General features: G+C 38.1%; 1 protein-coding gene across 7 annotated transcripts in view; it reads left to right on the top strand.

Moving 5' to 3' along the window:
• PTPRM (protein tyrosine phosphatase receptor type M) overlaps positions 1 to 20871 on the top strand; it is a 485902-nt gene that overhangs the window by 427395 nt on the left and 37636 nt on the right. For all 7 annotated transcript variants that reach the window (XM_061994840.1, XM_061994837.1, XM_061994836.1 and 4 more), the window contains 2 exons: positions 1492 to 1568; positions 4322 to 4358. In XM_061994840.1, the coding sequence (XP_061850824.1) occupies positions 1492 to 1568; positions 4322 to 4358 (114 nt within the window). The remainder of the gene's footprint in view (positions 1 to 1491; positions 1569 to 4321; positions 4359 to 20871) is intronic.

The raw sequence follows: 20871 nt of genomic DNA, 5'->3' as shown, positions 1-20871 counted from the left end.
GAACATAACTGATCTGAATATGACAACATGTGGAGAAACTCATCCTTGAAGGCTGTTGGTGAAATAATCACAAGAAAATAGCATAAAGAGCTATCATTTAGAGTTGTGAGGAGCCTAGAGCTGGAATTTTAAGTCATTCCAGTTTACTATATTTGGTTTAAATTTGGTGCATTTTCTCTCTCCCAGGGGAATCTCAGAAGCAAATGTGATTCTGAGATTTCTTGACCATAAAAGAGGACGAAATAAAGAATTTGCCTCTTCCTTCCCTACTCTGCCATTTGAAAATCTCTTGAATTATAATTCTAAAACAATATTATTTTAACAACCACTTGCCCTCTCCTTGCTCCCCCATAATACAGAGCTTTTATGCTACTCACAATTAAGTTGAGTTTAAAGCCACTTCACATTCTTTCATTCATTTGTTGTCTTTTAGGATTTTTAAAGCTGAAAACAAATAGCTGTTGAAAGCATGGATGGCATGTTTCAGATGCTCTAATGGTTATTTACAGTTACCACAAAATAATGACGGTCGTGAAGGTCTGTCATCAGCTGCATGTCACGTTAGCTCAGTCTAGCAAGCAGCATTCAAAAACAGTAATACACAGGTATCTAATTAGCAAGAGTAATTTGTAAACAAAGCACCAATAAAGTACTCCATCCAAAAAGTCTCCTTCCATCCTTGAGATCATACCCTCAAACTGCTGTATCAACAACTTCTGCAGCATTCTGGAAAAGCCAGTATGTTTGATTGCTTTTGAACCAAGAGGAGCATATCAAGTCTCAAAGAACAAAAAGCCCTCTGAATACAGAGATTGTTTTGGGGGATGGAGGGGAATCTATATTCTAGCACTTCTTAATCATTGCTACGTTTTCTAAAAGAAAATGAGGCATCTGACAGGAAAAAGAATCATGCCATGCTGGTTTTTGGGTTGAAATTTGGAAAACAGAATTGGAAATGTTTGCACATTTCTGTATAGATAAAAATGGCCACCGTGGAGAAGAATTCAGTGACAATGCCATTATGTGACTGTATGAATTTTGTCAGTAATTTACTTTCTCCCATGGTGAAAACATAGTGAGTTTCCTTTAGAAACTGTGAGGTGGCAGTATGTCTTGTGAATACCTTCAGCTTATTTTGAGTACTGACAGAAGCATTTCCAAATCACTAAACCTTTGACAACTTAATGTTACTTATTTTATTGACAGAAGGAAAAGGGGGGGAGATGTCAAAGCAAAAAATATAATTGCAGTGGATTTCACATGAGAGACATTTTAGACATTCATATTGAAATCAGAGGAGATTTGGAAAGCCTTATGAATTACTGAAATGAGGATTAAATGTAAATAAAATGTTTTCATGGACAAAAAACGAAACATGTACTTGAAAATGCAGAGGTTTTAGTTTGACTTTAAAGTAGTATTTTGATGAAGTCTTTGTATACTGAGTACATCTTTAATTACTTTCTTTTCTCTTCATTGTTCCCATTTCAGATGATCATTCTCGAGTGAGATTGCAGCCCATTGAAGGAGAAACAAGTTCCGATTACATCAATGGAAATTATATTGATGTGTGTATACTAATGTAGTCAACAAACTTGACATTGTGTTCAGTCAAAGAGGGAGCTCTTATTATTCTCATATTATTCATAATTTGTAATAGATATCACAGTTAATATCAGCTGCTAAACATGGTTGGAAAGTACTGTCTTTGGAAGATAGGTGTACACTAAAGGGAAAAAAAAGCCTCAAAGGTTCTGTCAATAAGCAAATGAAAGGAGTCATTTCCTCCAGCTGCCACTAGACTGAAACCTTGCCAGCAACACTGTATGGCTACTTTGCCTGCTGGTGCTTATATGGGCTAACAAAATGTTATTTTCACTTTCTGTCAACAGCTTGGCATCATTCCACATTTAAAAGAAAGCTGTTTGCATATTAATGTGACAAAACTCTGTAATGCCTAATGCAGAGATTTGCAGTCTCTTGTCATCTCTGCACTTTTAAGTCGCCTTCAAAGTGTATTCTACAGCTGTTAACCAGTACTTCTAATGCAAGCAAGACATTTCATTAAATATGTAGGCTGTTTAATTATTGAAGATGGCTCCTTTGTTCATTCTGCATCATGTTAACTTAATGTTTTACATTACAATAAATTCTTTAAGAGATGAGATGTTTTTGGTTGAAAGAATGAACGCAAAAGCAGAATTGAAAATCATTAGGAAGTCAATACTATCTAAAGCCAGAAATCTATGGAGAGCAAAGATAATAATTGTATTGTTTACCAGGAGTGCTAGACATTAGGCTAAGTAAAACAATTGTTGCTTCATAGAAACTGTGTCTGATAAAGATTTCTTCTTCAGCAGTGGCATCTTTGAAAAATGATGTCACAATTTGCAGTTCAAATTTAATCACCAGTATGAAACAGAAATGTAACTTCTGTTTTTCTCAGAGTATGGAGGAGCTAGAGCTATACAACAATCTGAAGTTGTAACTTTCTGAAGATCTCTCCTTCTATTGATGTTTATTATCATGTTCAAGAACCATTAAGTTAAGCTTAAATTTCTGCTCCGTTCCTTGCTGTTTGAAAGAATAGCCCAGTCACCAAGAGGTAAAGGCACATATTGACACATATTTAGTTAGACATTGTGCTAAACTCTGGAGGGAGTTATCTGTCATGAAAGGAAACACAGAGTTCACATGGAAAGCCTAGATCTGAATTCACTTTCACACCTTTTTCAGCATTCAGGATTGTTCTCATTTTAGGCTACTAGTATGTTCTTGTGTCAGATTTTGATCTGAGTCTAAAATATTAAAATGTGAGCAATAAAGATTTAGGCCATACAGTCTCTTTTAAAATGCTGAGAAGAGGGCTCCATAGCAACCTCTTTTGTTTATGGAAGTAAAAGAAATAGTGGATGAGAACCAAAAAATTCTCATCCTTAGCTAATAACTTCATTGCAAATCTTAGAGGACTGCAGACATCTTCCAAAGACAATTCTACCACAAAACACAGCATTTTTTGTTTAGAATCTTGCTAGCTGGGTTTCCATTAGAAATACTTGGTTTTCTACTACAGAAGCAGCTGCAGTTTTTCTCTTGCATACAGTTATTAGAACAGTTATTACAGTTTATTATCAGAATAAACATGTTAGTAAGAGAATGACACTGTCACAGACACTATGACATTGTCTTGGATGAAAGAGAGAGGGGCAATGGTTTTGCTGTATTCCTTTGTGTTTTTTTCAGTGGGATACAGAATTATTTGATCCCAGCCACTAGAGATATTAGATAACACATAGCAGAAAAAAATCAGCTACGTAGCTATGTGAACACTTCTCATTTTATAGACATAAATGTTTTATTTCAATGGCATGTAAATAATCAGTTCCATAATTCATGTCATTCTTTCTATGAGTTTCAAGGAATCTTCAGTCAGTTTGAATCTTTCCCACATTGCATCACTAGTGCCCCTTGCTCTTCGAAAAAGAAATTGAATTGGCATGTGAGCTACAGCTTAAGTTCTTATTGTTGGTGCCTGACAATGCATCATAACTGTTATTAAGAGATTAGCACTGGTATAACAGAATTTATCACTGTACTAGTGCATGATCTAAACCTTTGGTGACACTCCCATCTCATCAGAAGCTATAAGTACTATCATATACACACTATAAGTACACATCAAGTACACAATGTTGGAAAGAATCCATAGAGTATTAGTCCTTATTGCAGGACTAGCTTGTGATTAAGTTGCTCTTGTCATCAGAGAAACACAGAGTTGTTTTACGTTCTTCCTATTTAGATATGAACAAGTATATTCATACCAACCCATTTAGTCAAAGAATTTACCCTCCTTTTCACTGTTCAGAAATAAACAAATCACAGTAGACAGAGTGAACACCCCCCCAACCTTCCCCAGGCTCAATGTAAATGTAGCATTCTTTAGCTGTTAAAAAAGGGAAAGACTTTGCACTCAATAGCAATTGCTTGGAGGTATATCGGCCTCTGTGAGCATCTGATGTCATTAGCTGAAAGTGCTAGGGAGGATTTCATGCTGTTCATTTGCAGCAGAGCCAACAAGGGACTGAAAGAACATATTAGTTCTTTTCTCTAATGTACAAGGCTGCAACTTAAATATCTGGACGAAAACACATTTTCTTCTCCTTTTGCTTCTCCCTTGCCCTTCCCTCACTGGAAAGAACTTTTGTATATCATAAGTTATCTCTATTGTGATTTTTACTGAATACTACTCTAAATTAAGTTTCATGTTTAACAGCATAGCCAACGTGTGTATTGCTTATATCTTTTTTTCAATTTATTTTAGGGTTATCATAGACCAAATCACTACATTGCTACACAAGGTAAGTTTATCACCCTTTCTTTTTGGTTGAGGCTTAGAGGTTTTGGTACATGGATTACAGTTTATACTGTCTAACGTGCATTCTTGCCACAGTCAATATCCAGAGCAGAGTAGGCTCAGTCACTTAGGTAGAAGCAAACAGACTGAATCATTATCTAATTTTCAGGTATGGCAAGTAAGCAGTCCATTACCTTCCTGTTCAAATAAGTTTTGAGTAGAAAAGCAAACTACATCTTTTTTTTTGTCAGAAATTACTCAACATGTTGTTACACGTGGAAAAAAAGTCAATAAACTTTTCAGAGAGACTACAATGTCACAGAAAAAAATGTTCTCTGAATTTCCAATGCCAACTAGGCTTCAGGTCCTTAAAATACAAAGCACTTCAGCAAGCTAGATTTAGTAAAGGACCCAAAGACATAATGTGCTTGCAGGGGGATTCTTAAAAGGGATCTAGAGAGAATTTCACAGACCACTGCTTAAAAGCTTGCTCGTGAACAAGAATCTATTCAACATACAAATTAATTTTCAATTTGCACTTAATTTCAAAGGCATAGTTTGCCCATTCTGATGGAGTTCTTATTTATTTTTCGGTCAAGTTCAGACTTGGAAGCAGTGAGAAAGATGAGTTTTCTGTGATTACGTAATCATCATGTTAAACAATATGCCAATCTCCTGCTTATGCTTGGATAGCATACGTACAAAAATTTGATTGCTGCTCTATTGCTTGGAGAGAATCAGCTCTATAGTAGGTATTCTGTGGTGGAGCTTTATGCATTTGCGCATGGATCTGAAGAAGCTGAGCTACACTCACGTACATTATTTCAACACATGCTCAACCTTTTAAAAAAGCCAACTGGAGTACTGAGTATAATCTACTGAGAATAATCTTAACCATGTGTTGCATTTAGAGGTCATATATACTTTTTAATTACTTTTTATCAAAGCAAGGGAAATGTTAGCCTTGTCAAATAAGAGTTCTTAATGTCATTTCAGTTGTCCCCAAGCTAACCCAGTCTGCATCCTCCAGTTCCTACTTCTGCAAGTAGGAGGCTTCATATCTCTGCCTTTCTATACTTCAGCTCTCAACAGTTGCAAATGAGGTGCCACTTTGTGTCTGATGACAGTGAGGCAGGACGCAGATCTGATTTCTGGAACCATCTCACTGTTGTCAATATTATACTTTTAGACCAGATGTAGAATTTGTGAATGCACAATATGAGCCATTTAAATGTGCTGCTTCTTCCACATCTGCTACACACCCACCACATTCCTCTGTCCACAGTCTTTCTACAGATAAGCCAGACAGGAAAACTGAGAAAAAAATCCAGCATTTGCTTAATTCTGCTAAGGCTTTTACACCCGCCTTGTCTAAGAAGAAATGGATTCTTTCATTTAACCTTTAGCTAATGATGATGTTGTTTTTCACCTTTAATGAATCCTAAAATGAAAAGGGTACAGAGTTGGAATTTTACTTGCCGTTTGTAGCACAGTTGTTTTAATCAGGAGGTTCACCAGAAGATCTCTCTGACAGCTTTCTGATGGACATATGAGATCTCTAACTGAATGCAGATTTATCACATATTGTAATACTTGAATAGCAAATACCAAGCTTGAGGTTTTTGTAACTGCATTTCTTAAAGGCAAGCGTGTAATAAGGTATGAGTAATGTACTGAAAGTCTATGCAACAGATCTACCAGCAAGTCCCAACAGTTTCTTTGCTAGACTTTTTACCTGATCCGGTGTCAAAATGCACCTAGTCAAGAAGGGGAATTAGAAGAGTAGAGAAAGTCTTCTACCAAGATGTAAAGGATATATGACAGTTTCAGTTGTCATTCTTTGAGGTGAGTCCCATAATTTTCTTTGATGTAGGTGCATCTAAGTGCCCAGAGAGATGTCTAGCCCTCCCCATAGTGCAATGAGTAAGAACCTGACTCTGAAGTACATTAAATTAATTTTTAAATGGGCACACAATTTACAGCAAATTCAAAGTAATGTGGCTGTGAGTTTTTTAGTGGATTACATCTTAATTTTGAGGCCAATTGGGAAGCAGATTAGTATCCTCATTCTGGAGGAATTAAGAGCACTGATTTGAAGAAGTTTATGTATTTTCTCTGACTCTGTCCCCGGCCTGATGAAGAATCATGTGCAAGTTCTTTTCCTTCCTCTGTGTCAGCTTTCCCATCTGCAGAATAGGGTTAAAAATCTGCTTTCTCATCTGCTTTTTATTAGTCTATGCAGCATCCTGATAGATGCAGTTATGTGAACGCTAGCTAGTGTTATTCTCCTGTATCCCAGCTTCCTGACAAAGCCTTTGTAGAATAGTAACACTTCCGGTAAGATGCATGCAAAACTGATAAGGTAGCTGGGAGTAATCTCTAAAACTCCTTTCAGACTCTATATTAAGAATTAAAGGAGCGACATTTGTTTCATGTGGCAGCCTCTCATGAGCCACGACTTTCAGTATAGCCAACAATGTTCATGCTCACATGCTTTAGTACAGATATGTATAAACACATCAATGCAGCACAGCAGTTAAGCTGCATGTTTAATTCCCTTGATGTCTATTTTACATCATTCTTTAAATAACTTTTCCCACTGTCCCTTTTCTCCTCCATCACAACTTCCACAGGTGCATATGCCTATTGTTCTTTGAAGGAAAATATCATTACGTGAGTCAGTTCTAAGTCTTGGCGGAATTAGAATGATTGATATTTAATTTTCCTATCTTCTTCTTAAGCTGCATTCAACATATCAAGTGTTAATGAGCAAATATAATTGTTTGAAGTGAAGAAGTGGCAAATCTAATCAGTTTGTAATAGACTACCGATCTACTTTTAACAGAGCTGGGAGCTGCATAATCACCTGTTTATTAGAGTGTTACCATCTTACATACTAACCAGAGTTTGAGAATTTGCCATACAGACTAGTATCTTTCTGCCTTGGCTTTCATAGCATTCTGCTGCTAATTTGAATTGTGGGGAGAAACATTTTTCAAAGGACTTAACAAATGGAGGCTTTCTCAACTAATAAAAATATTTTACTTCCATTTGAGGAATAGTACATTTGGAGTGTGCAATTTCAATTATAAAAATAACATCAGTTTTTCTTTGTGTGATAAGTATAATGTGTAGTGATAGACTGAATTTGCAGCTAATAAAGACTTTTGCTGATCTGCTGTAATTAGTATCAACAGACGGGATCCACAAGCCAGCATATTGGGTCATACAGAACCAGCAAAATGGTGCAATTTAAAACTGACTTTTTTAGTTTTACATATATCCTTTGTTTCCATGGGGATAATTATCTATTTATTTTTTTAAAGCAGGATACAGAGCTCTAGTATGATCTGTTTTATTTACTGACACCTAGGGGTTTTTTTTCCAAGAGTTAGATATTCAATGAATTTTAACCAGATCCTTTGGCGAGAGCATTAGGTTGGATATCTGTGCAGTGTGTGTTCTCACACACACTGCTGAGTGTTCTTGCTATTGGATGATTGTTGTTGATCTTGCATGTCTCATCCTGATTACTAAGCAGGAAAATTTAATCTTTTTTTGTATGTACTTGTTCCATGTCCCCGTACTTCATGTGTTTAACTGAACTATGACTTAACTTCTTTTAACATGTCTCTGTCAAAGGTTTTGTAATGCTTCCTCCACCACTGCACCAGCAACTGTAAATTATGACTGACAAATATTAATATAGTTCTACAGCATTGCTCATTGCCGTTTCCATTAGGGCTGGATTTTGAGCAGATCAGTCATGTGTAAAACAGCAGATCCAAGCTGCATCTCTTTGTATACATGCATTCGTTTGTGCTTCTCAGACTTCTGAATACTCCTGACAGTTCAGACTGTCATTGTTTGCTGTAGCATGCATAGGAACTGGATCTAAGATCTTTTGTGGAAGCAGTTCAGAGCACACCCTAATGACTGTAAAAAGTTAGTCTTGAAAATAAATCAACTTTAGATATAATAGCCCAGTGTAGTCTTTCAACCTCTTCTTTGTTGTTTGTATAGAATTGTAAAGCAGATGCTAACTATTTCACTTTGTGTATTGCTGGTTATAGAGACAGACATCAATTCAAGTTTCAGTCAGGAGGAGATTTTTAAGTATGAGTGATAAACTTCTGAAAATTAATATTTACACTGGTAATGCTTCCAGTCTTCACTACAGCAGCACAAACTTGAAACAGAAATAACCCTTTTCATATTCCTTCTCTTCTCTGCAAAATACGTGTCTTTCTTCCACACATGAATGTATATGTTGTCTGAACAATTTAATAAGGGTTTTCAGAAACAAAAAACCCATTTTTTATCAAACTGAAAGTTCCCTTTCAGGCATCTGAAGCAGAAATATTGCTTTGAATAATAATACTCTTAACTTCCTTGGCATGTTTTTTGTTTTTATACTGAAAAAAAGTTGTCAGAACTATAGCAGCGTGGAAGCTCCACACTTCTCTTTACAAAGAAACTTTTGCTGCTATGCTTTTAACCTGCAGATGAAAATTGACATTTGAAATTACAACAAAGCAAGATAGTTCTACACAATTTTTCAGCTTTATATATGCTGTCATTTTTTGCAGGATGTAGGGTAGTCAAGCTGATTTCCTGATATAAATACAAAGTGATTGAATTCTATACACCTGTATTAAACTTGAAGATTCAACTATGTTTCATGCTACTCTTTACTTCTTAATAATCAAATAAATATTAAATATTATTCTTTGTTTTCTAATATAAATTCCCACAGCCCATGCAGGCTGTTCTTCCACTTGCTAGTTAATGTAGCTTGTGAAGCAACAGTTTGAGAAACTGATGATTTTTCTGTAGTCCATTGTCAAAGCTACAGAGGAAGAAAAAGCAACCCCACTCTCCTCTACAAAGATTGAGCAGCAGGAAATCAGACAAACATTGACAGAAAATATATGGATCTCTGTCTCAAAGACAAGATATTGACTTGATTTCTCTGTTTTGAAGTCAGTCTAGACTGACAACAGGCTTTTGCATATCAGAATTCAGAAGCAAGATAAATTAGGGTCTACAGTAATTAAGTACACAGAGGTGACTCAGGCAAAAGGAAACATTTCAAGAAGATTGTGTGAAAGGTAATACATTTTTCCTCTTCTAAAAGAAGTGTATATAAAGTAAGTCCTGCAAACAAGGAAGTTAAGATCTTCCTGAAACTCAAGAGCTGTGCAAGCTGTCATTGTGAAACAAACATGCTTTCAGGAAAGAGTGTTGTGGGGGTGGCCATATATATTAGTATATTGACTGCTCAGACTCTTAATTACATAGGTTGTGCACTAGAATCTGGGCTTTTTTTCCAAGGAAGATATATTCAGTTTCAGCCTTACAAATGTACCTCACTTGTCTGTATTTTGGGGCAATGCAAATTATGGATAGTTGATGTTCAATGATAGGGTTTCCATCCTCAGTAAAGAATCAGCCATAAATTGAACTTGATGGGGAAGGTACCTGGCACTCTTGGTGGAGTACTGTTAACATGCCTGTCAGTCAGAGAAGCCTAATGCTAAAGCAGAAGAAGGAGCAGATAAAAGCGATTTGTCAGGAAAATTGTGTAGTCAAAGCATCTTTTTTTCTGTGAAGATTATTTTCCAGACAGTCTTTGGCAGCCTGGAGAAAGCTTGGCGGCAGGTGTAAGAAGACATTTTGTCTTCTCATTTGATGAAAAAAATTACCAAGAGAATGTATTTCAGAAACAAATGTGTCAAGAAACAAATAAGGGAGCTTATTTTTGTCTTGTCATCTCATCTGAATCTTTGAAACCTGTCATCTTTATTCTGTATCCCTTGATAGCAACTGAATTCTCTATGTTGATATGGCCACCAATGCAAGTGACAGTCTATGTGATTTTGACGCACTGCCTTTGGAAATAAAGATACAGGCTTATTGGATTCATTTCTTTCTCTATCCATCTGTATTCTTCCGTGCAGTTGCATATTCAGACATATGGAGATTCTCTCTGCTGCTAAATCTCATTCTCTTGCAAACATTCTCACGTTACTGTGTCTATACTAAGCACAAATACACTCTACGTGTTCAAATAGCGTTCTGTGTTTGCAGTGTACGTCAGATACTGGAGTCTCACATAAAATATAGCAAAAAATAGAATTAAAAGGTTAGCACTGCCCTTTCCTACTTCTAGTGGTGAAAATAACCAATCTACTCCCAAAAATAATGGTAAATAATAGTGCTGAAATAATTTGTTGCCATGCAGATTTAATTTTTACCATAATTACCTTGAAGTTAAAAGGAAAAATATCCAATATTAATGACATTCACGTGTAGCTTAATCTGACTAATATTCATTTGATTCTGACTGTTTCTATGACTGAGGGAAAAATAAAAGTACCAAAGTTCTCCAGCCTTAACTAGAAAAATATACAGAGTGATATATCTCATTCATGAGTTACCTATCAGGATAATAAATTGACATATTTGTTTTTTCTAGCATTTTTACTTATGCTTTAATGTAGATAGAGTTCTCTTGTTTGTTCATCTGAGTAAAGTGTTCATCTTAATGCACTTAAACTCCCAGCACAAATTTAAAATATACAGCATCTGAATATCTTACTCACAAGCATGAGCAACATTCCTTCACAATAAGGTCCTTGGGGAAAAGTAAAGGAAACAAGTAGCCAAAATGAACTCATATTTTTGCACTAGAGAATAGTGATGATTTTATTACATCCTGATGCCTATGATTGACTCAACATGAAAATAGAAAGTAGAAGTGGGAATAACTAATTAGGTTCTTTTGTCCATTCCCTAAGGAGCTTTCTGCTGAAGCGGATAAAATGATCTTAAACTTCTCATCCATCATCAAAATTGATTCTGTATCATAAGTTGATATGACAAATCCAATCCAACAAGTCAATTACCTAAGATTTTTTAGTTGGAAATCTTGCAGACAGCATAGTTTTTCACAAAATAATTTCCATATTTCTTAAGTCTTCCCTAGCTCCGATGGTCTCTTTAGAGTGAGTGATTAACAGGTATTCATATTTCCCTGATGCAAGTCATCCTTATTGAGAAGAATGCACAAATTAGAAACTAAAGCAACTTTCTTACTAGAAAACATTTCTATTGGTTTGCTTTCGCAAAGACAGTTCAGATTCAAACCATGGGCTCCAGGCTCCTGGAATAAGCCTTCAGCCAAGACCGTAACTTTAAATGGAGAGCCAATACCTTGTGTTGCTATTCGATCTCAATCAATTTGGACCTGTATCTCAGTTTCCCAGATGAGTCACCTATTTTTCTCCCAACATGCTTGACTGTAATTAAACAAATAAATGTATGTAGACGTAGAGAGAAAGAGAGTCTGTATGCAAGAGATACCCATTCTTGTTTCTCTGTAGCTAGTACAGATGAAAATTACATCAAGGCCTCTAGTTACAGTTATAGTTATTCAAAGTGTTCCTGATTCATAGCAGAAAAAACTGAAACAAGCTATTGTCCAGCAATTCACTCTTAAAAACTGTGTGAGGTGGAGATTCAAGACTCTAGCCTTATTCAGGCATCCCACATAACCCTCATTAGGGGATCCCTAACCCCCAGGAGTGCTACATGTAATGTAAAATTTGGAAGATAACTAGATTTAGCCATTCTGAGAAATGATTAGTGAGAGGAACAGACCATTTAGAAACCTCACTGCATGGGAAACAAATTATGGGAAAGAAAGAGTTCTTCAGTTATACTGGATGAACTACATTAAACTACAACTACATTGCTTTCCTGGGTTTTTTTTAATTTCCCTCAGTTAAAATCAGAAAAAGCATCTTTTTTGAATGGCATGATAGGACTTACATGGCCAGTATTCATTGCATTCAGCTCTCAGGCTGACTGGATAAATCTGGACCATTTATGTTGCTGCCAGTTCCTCTGTTCCTAGTCTGCAGTACTTCTGTGAGTAGTCAAAAAGCATTATGGGAATGTGCTATTTATTCTTTGGGAAATCATATGACATTTTCATTTTATTTTGTTGATACAGAACAAACTGAGCTGGTATTGGAAATTTAGCTGTGCAGAAATGTCAATAAGTGTGAAACACTTTGCTAGATGGAAGGTTAGCTGGTAGTATTAGTTGTAGTGTTATAAATATGTCTTAAATAGCACCTGCTGAGACTGCACAAATAAAATCTGGTCTCAGACTTAAAAATATATTTAAGTACAGCAATGAATTCTTTCTGGACCTAGTGGAAATATTCATGTGAAGCAGGGAGAGGTAAGATTATTCAAAAGTGGCTAGGGAGCTAGCATCTTGTGGTTGCTGTATATTGTACCAAGCCTGTTCAGCACATTCAAACGCTAACAATTCCTGTTGTCTCTCGAGGTATGTTTGGATTTTGATTTTGAGGGACACAAACATGTTTTGGGTATTCATAGGCATTTAATATGTAGAGCTATTCCCCTGACAGTGTGCTCCAGTCTTGAACTGGGCTTTCTCAATGGTACCACAATGCAGACAAAATAATGCATAGAGACGTGCACCATGCCAGCCTAGTTAGATGTGTAACAATAAAGGGAAAAAAAAAGCCATATGATATTCCAAAAAATAAATACCACATCCCCATAAAACTTTCTGACTACCCACAGAATCACCACAGAATACGATCAGAGGAAATGCCAGCAAGAGAAATGATCCAGCTCTAGCTAATAGTTGATGTGTATGTGTATATACACACACTTATGAAATATGTATTTTCAAAATGGTTATCTAGTTTTGTGAAATGGGAAATTTTAAAGAAAAAATCTCTGGAATAATGAGTTTTGTCATTACTCAAAGGATATATTTTTTCCACATCTCTATATTAAACTGGGAATTTAGAATGGAGGAGTTGTTTTTATTTTAGCTAGCTGTGAGATGCTTTCATATCTGTCATAAAACAATAGGACTGTAGCTTGTCAGTGCTGTACATTGTAAACAGCATGTTACAGGACAAATGTTTTTATGTTATTTCCACATTTCATAGAATCATAGAATGTTAGGGGTTGGAAGGGACCTTTAGAGATCATCTAGACCAACCCCCCTGCAGATGCAGGTTCACCTAGATCAGGTCGCATAGGAACATGTCCAGGTGAGTCTTGAAGACCTCCAAGGAAGGAGACTCCACAGCCCCTCTGGGCAGCCTGTGCCAGGGCTCCCTCACCCTCACGGTGAAATAGTTTTTTCTTATGTTTAAGTGGAACTTTTTGTGTTCCAGTTTCATCCCATTACCCCTTGTCCTGTTGCTAGCTACTATAGAAAAAAGGGATGTCCCAACCTCCTGACACTCACCCTTTAGATATTTATAAATGTTAATAAGATCTCCCCTCCATTTCCTCCAGACTAAACAGCCCCAGTTCCCACAGCCTTTCCTCATATGAAAAATGCTCCAGTCCCCTGATCATCTTGGTGGCCCTGCACAGGACTCTCTCCAGCACTTCCCTGTCCCTCTTGAGCTGAGGAGCCCAGAACTGGACATGGGACTCCAGATGAGGCCTCATCAGGGCAGAGTAGAGGGGGAGAAGAACCTCCCTTGACCTGCTGGCCACACTCTTCTTGATGCAACCCAGGATGCCGTTGGCCTTCTTGGCCACAAGGGCACATTGCTGGCTCATTTGGAAAGAGACAGAGAATTTACAGGTCAATCTTCTCCTACTGTGAAAGGCCCTAGTGCTGACTCCTCTGAATGTAGGAGGTGATTACAGAAAGTGAGGCAAAGCACTGATCAGTCTTAAGGGGACTACAGGTAAAATTTCTTCATGCACCTCATTCACTTAGTAATCTAAGCCTCATTGAACACTAATGGGACTTGAAAGCACTGTGAAAATTTCATTTTGTGAAAGCCAGTTTTTACATCTAGTAATGTGCAGGCAGCAGGGCTTGCTGACCAGCTAGCTTGAAGCAGGTAGGATTTAGTTTGTGCTTGGAAATCAGCCAATTACTATTCACTGCGCTCCCTTGGCTGATAATGAGAGAAGGCTGTGTTTTTCTTGAGCAAAGGATACAGTAGAAAGCCTCTGTTGCCAGTAGCTACAATGGGCAGGATTTGTCCCAGTAAAGCGTTTCAGCTTGCTTTATAAGGAGCATTTTCCTGAAATGTCAAGCTAACAAGATTCAGTCAGATCTGTTTCTCATTGACAATCCGTCTAAGGTGGGGAAATAATGAAAAACACATTTTAAATTCATAGCTCAGTTCTGATTAACCCACTTGAGTGTAGCTGAGGTGACTTACTGTGGAACAGTGTTGCTGCATACTGTTTTCTCTTTTTTTGCATTGTAAGATGGCATCATTGCTAAAGGCCAAAAAAAGAAATGATAGAGTGACTGAAATATAGATTCTGCATATATTTGATATGCACAATGTATTCTGAAGCCTGGGTTAAAACCAGTTTTAGGAGAAAACAAACATTCTTATTTGTTTGTGAATTAAGTTCTGGTAGAAATCTTGCTTACAAAATCATGTTCTCTCTTAACTAACTATGAGTTATTTACTGCCTCTGCAAACAAATGGCTTTTCTCTGTGCCATCTCTAAATCTATTACCATGGAGGAATCAGTTAAAATAAGGTTTAAAACTGAGGGAGAGATTTTTTTTCCATACTCCACATATCAGTAGAGCTTCCTTGCTTGGGCTACCTACTGGTTCAACATACTTATAGGGAAACAACCTTATTGGAAGATTATCCACAGCTTTGTTTATTTGTATTTTGGTGTTGCACTGATCCACTTGAGGGTCAGAAGGCTCTTCAGAGGGACTTGGACAGGCTGGAGCAATGGACTAAGGCTGATTGTATGAGGTTCAACAGAGATGTCCTTCATTTAACGAAGTGAACTGGGGACACAGGATCATTCCCAAAGAATGTCCGATGATGTATCAAAATTAACAGATACTTATACCCAATATTCTTTTGTTCTTTTCTATTATACATATAAAGCCTGCTTATAAAGTTATCCTTTACTTAGATTGGTTTCTGTTAATCTTATACGTTACATCACTCTTCTCTTATAGATGGTTCCATTATTACACAAACTGTACATATTCATATATGTTTTGAAATCACTTGACCAACTAACTGGCCTAACTTACTGATTATCTGGTGTTCTAGACCTGAATGGTATTGGGTTTGGGACAGTGAGCATCTTAATGGCTGAGATAACAAACCCTTTCTTCTTCCTTTGAAGCAGTTACTTCCAACATTGTTCCTGGATGTTTTACAGCTTGCAGATGCTTACATCCTAATAGTCCACCTTGTTACCACTCTCATCCTCACAGTGCCTGACTTCTCCCCTTTGGGATCAGCTCTCCTTCTCTCTTCTGTTCTCTCCTTCGGGATCAGCTTCACAAAGGAGGCTTAGTTTTGCTTTGTTATGCAAACTTACTTATAAATGTCTTTGCAGTTAATTATTATTTGCTTTTATAAGAGGGTTGTTTAGCCTAGAGGAGGCTGAGGGGAAACCTTATTAGTCTCTACAGGTACCTGAAAGGGGGTTGTAGCAGGGTGGAGTCAGTCTCTTCTCCCAAGTAACGAACAAGAGGAGAAGAGGAAATGGCCTCAGGTTGTACCAGAGGAGGTTTAGATTCGATATTCAGGAAAATTTCTTCACCAAAAGGATTATCAAGCATTGGAATGGGCTGTGCAGGGAAGTAGTGGAGTCATCATCCCTAGAGATATTTAAAAGATTTGTAGATGGGGTGCTTAGGGACATGGTTTAGTGGTGGACATGGCAAGGCTGAGTTAATGGTTGTACTCAATGATCTTAAAGATCTTTTCCAACCAAAGTAATTCTATGACTCTATGATTTTTCCCAGGCAAGAGAGATTGCCAAGAAAGGTTTGTCAGGAATGCTAGTATAGCTATATAATTAAAAATAGCCCTGCTGAAGATTGCATAATTAGTATTTGTAAGGCTAAAACTAGAATGTATATTTCAATTGCCATCACAGTCTTAAGCCAAATGAAATAAAATGATAAAAGCAGGACTCTTTCTTCAGCTCATTAAAGTGTTTTTTGAGACTCTTTAGTGCACAGAATGTCTATGGCTGTGTAGTGGGTCTGGGACGGTAGTGATTTTCCACAGCAGCTCCTGCAGTGCTGTGCTTACTGTTGATATCAATATTATGACTACCGCTTGCACAACATCGGGGCTGTCCCTCCAGCATTCCTTCCCCCACCTTCACCAATAGCTGTGGGTGGGCATGATCTTGGCAGGGACTATGGCCAGGACAGCTGACCCAGGCTGACCAAGGAGATATTCCATACCATATGACATCAGCTCAGTAATAAAAACTGGGGGAAAGGAGCAGGAAGGGGAGGCGAGATTCATTTCTGGCCTTCCCAAAGCAACCGCTACGCGTACTGAAGCCCTGCTTCTCGGGAGGTGGCCGGACATCGCTGCTGATGGGAAGTAGAGAGTAACAGCTTTATCTGCTTTTGCTTTGCTTCCCGCGCGCGCGGCTTTGCTGCTTATTTATTAAACTGCTTTTATCTCAACCCACGAGATTCCCATCTTATTTTCTCCCCTTCCCTGGCTTGCTGAGGAGGTGGGGGGTAAAGCGGTGTGGTGGGCACCTGGCATCCAGCCAGGCTCAAACTACCACAGCCCTGAATATGCAGAAGTGACAAATAGTAAGTAATAAGAAACTGTGGCAGCTAGAAACCAACAATTAATAAATAACATTGAACCATTTATGGCCAAATTTTGCCTCGAAAAAGGTCTCTTGCCTTTTATTGTGCTGATTCTTACAATGACAGGTCTATAGGAGATCAGCAAAAGTGAACAGGTGTATGGCACTGGGTTATATTTTATCCGGGTTATATGACCTGATTCTTTTTCATCATTATTTTATTGACACCTTGAAATACAGAAGGCTGATATGTATATGCATGTGGATAGCTATTAGTGAGTGGTGGACCTATATGGTTTAGTAGTGTCTTGACCACGGTTTAAGGTCAGTTGAAATGGCTGAGCATTAGTAACCCTGTAATTTTACTTCCTTCTGCGAAATTCTGTGTAAGCTATCCTACTCTGTCCCATTTAAGACATTCATTAGGAAAAAGAGAATTCTTTAACTTTTTCATCTATTAGCTTTCAGTCAGTTCTTGCAGTAATTCATTTTTTAATCCCTATTTTACATTTTTATGTGATTTTTGCACAACTTCAGCTACATAATGGGTTTCGGGTTTTTTCACAGTGACATTGCAAGGGGAATCATCACTTTTTGGCTTTTTTTGCCATACAGCCATATCTGTTAAGAAAGCATTTACTGTATCTCAAGTTCATTTTGAAGGGATCATACACAGCAAATAATGAGGGCTAAAATGCAGCTCCTCTATGCAGGCATATTAGCTGTCTGCCCTCAAATTTAGCCAGGGAAGTTAAGGACAGTAATAAGGTGTTTTTCAAGTACATCAGAAGCAGAAGAAAGATGAGGGGGAATGTGGGTGCGCTACTAAACACAGAGGGTGTCCTGGTGACCGGGGATGGAGAGAAGGCTGAACTACTGAACACCTTCTTTGCTTCAGTCTTTATGGCCAAGGCTGGCCCTCAGGAAGCCCAGTCCAGCAAGGATAATAGAATGGCCTGGACAGCAGAGGACTTGCCCTGGGTGGAAGAGGAAGAGGTTAAAGACTTGTTGGCCAAGCTTAAGGATCATAAGTCCTAGAGTGCTGAGGGAGCTGGATGATGTGATTGCTAAGCCTCTCAATCATTTTTGAACAATCGTGATGAAGATGTTGAACAACACTGGCCCCAGAAATGATCCCTGTGGAACTCCTCTGGCCACAGGCCTCCAACTCTATTCTGTTTCATCTTCATCAACGACCTGGATGAGGGGACAGAGTGTACCCTCAGCAAGTTGGCTGATGACACCAAACTAGGAGAAGTGACTGATTCCCCAGAAGGCTGTACTGACATTCAGCAAGATCTCAACTGGCTTGAGAGTTGGGCAGAGAGGAACCTCATGAGGTTCAACAAGGACAAGTGCAGAGTCCTGCATCTGGGAAGGAACAATCCCATGTACCTGTACAATCTGGGGGTTGAGTTTCTGGAGAGCAGCTCTGCAGTGAAAGACCTGGAAGTGCTGGTTGATAATAAACTGAACATGAGCCAGCAATGTGCCCTTGTGGCCAAGAAGGCCAATGGCATCCTGGGATGCATCAAGAAGAGTGTGGCCAGCAGGTCAAGGGAAGTTCTTCTGCCCCTCTACTCTGCCCTGATGAGGCCTCATCTGGAGTCCTGTGTCCAGTTCTTAGCTCCTCAGCTCAGGGAGGACAGAGAACTTCTAGAGAGAGTCCAGCACAGAGCCACCAAGATGATCAGGGGACTGGAACATTTTTCATATGAAGAAAGGCTGCTGGAACGGGGGCTGTTTAGTCTAGAGAAGAGGAGACTGCGGGGGGTTTTCATTAATATTTACAAATATCTAAATGGTGGGTGTCAGGAGGTTGGGACATCCCTTTTTTCTATAGTAGCTAGCAACAGGACAAGGGGTAATGGAATGAAATTGGAACACAAAAAGTTCCACTTAAATATAAGAAAATACTGTTTCACCGTGAGGGTGAGGGAGCCCTGGCACAGACTGCCCAGAGGGGTTGTGGAGTCTCCTTCCTTGGAGGTCTTCAAAGCCCGCCTGGACATGTTCCTATGCGACCTGATCTAGGTGACCCTGCTTCTGCACGGGGGTTGGACTACATAATCTCTAAAGGTCCCTTCCAACCCTACCATTCTGCGATTCTATGAAATTGGTCAAGTTGTAAGTCTCTAGCACGCAGCAAGTTTTGCTTCAGTAAAAAGTATAGAAAGTTATCATTACAAACAGCAGTAGCCATTAGGTGAGGAGACCGTTTTATAACCACCTCCTCACACAGGGTGGACATGTCTGCTCACTGGAAGGAAGTTTATTGCAGTTTTCAAGATGGAATTTATCTACTGCAGATGTAAGTCTTGTGTCTTGTCATACCACTACCTCCATCTACACATGCTAAGAGCTACTGCTGCCCATGCACTGTCACTGGGGAACGTTTGGAGCTTAAAGGTGCCTGTACATTTTTTGCACATTTCTAACTTTAATATCTATAATTGAATTTGATCTCCAATGGACCAAACATTAAATTGTGGATTTGTCATTCTACACTAGAAAAGGGATTTGGAAGCTCCTTTGGAAGTTCCTTGTTTAAGCTGCTTGCTTTTCTAGAAATTGAGAAATGACCCATAGATTTACAAGTCCCACCTGAGTACGTGCTGGAGACATTTCAGCTTTTACTTCCTTCTTTATGTATTCTCTTTTTTTCCTGCATTTGATCATTTTTTTCCAGTATCTGGGTTAGTTTATCATGGTCAAATTGATCACATAGCCCAGCAGCAGCACCAGTTGTTAGAGCTGGGTCTCACAGTAACAAGCAGAAATAGAGGATCTAGAAAGCTCTCTGTACAGAAACAGCTTCTAAGAGTTTAAACCATTCTTGAAAGCTGTGTGGTTTTCCATATCCTGATATGGCTGCATTCCCAAAACAACAACTAACAACTTGTGGCAATACAACTAATAGTTGTGATATATACAACCGATCATTTCTATTGAATATTTTCCAACAACATATTTAATTAGCTTGGGGTTTGGAGGGTTGATTTAATTTTCTTATTTTCCTTTGCTTTTTATGTTCTGGTTGCAGTATGTTGTTGATTTCTTTTTTTCACAGCAGAAATCTTTGATACCAACTATTATAATGTGTAGCTAATAGGGTACGCTGCAGGCTTACTGTTAGGCAGCACTGTACCTTCTCTTCAGAACTTCTCCTCCTGCAAGGGGACAACTGCTGAGAATAACCATCCTGCCTATTGTGCACACATCTGTTAAGTTGATGCTTAGAACAATTGTAGGCTCTTTCTCTCCCTACCACGAGTCTCTGGAATGAAATTGTTCAGTTCTTCATGACAATAAATCCTCCAACCCTACCTAGTCTCTAATGCTTTTCAATTTTGACTGGAGACAAGTAATAATTTATTCATATGTCAGAAAATAATTTTTAAAATGTCAAGAAGAAAAGAAAAATGGGATCGAAAATAATTACTTTCTGAGACTTTAAAGTAGGTTTTCAGGTGTTTTTTTTCCTTTCAGTGTCCTGAACATGAAAGAAGTTTGGAGACTACCTGTAAGAATTGGAGAGGAGAAGCAGGGAAAGAGTACTTCAGGAGAGCAGGAAATCCTGTCAAGCACTTTTAATTATGATTGTCTTATCATTTAGCTAGTAAGATTGAGAAGAACATGCATAGCACTGCGTAACAGGGCATTTCTTCTGGAAGAACATTTGGAATCCAGTTGGAAAAGACTTCTCAGTGCTCAACTCTTTCTGTGGCCTGAAAAATGTCGTTACTTTTTCTAAAGAACTGTTTTTCTCATAATTTAATTTATTTTTTCATTATAAACTATGAAAAAATCAAAATCTTTAGGAATAAATTAGTGTTTAGGATCTCTCCTGAGTTGTAATTTCTGATTTTAGGGTCTGAAAT

This window comes from Colius striatus, chromosome 4 (genome assembly GCF_028858725.1).
Source record: "Colius striatus isolate bColStr4 chromosome 4, bColStr4.1.hap1, whole genome shotgun sequence".
In the NCBI taxonomy this organism is placed as follows: Eukaryota; Metazoa; Chordata; class Aves; order Coliiformes; family Coliidae; genus Colius; species Colius striatus.
This window is presented reverse-complemented; position numbering and strand designations above follow the sequence as displayed.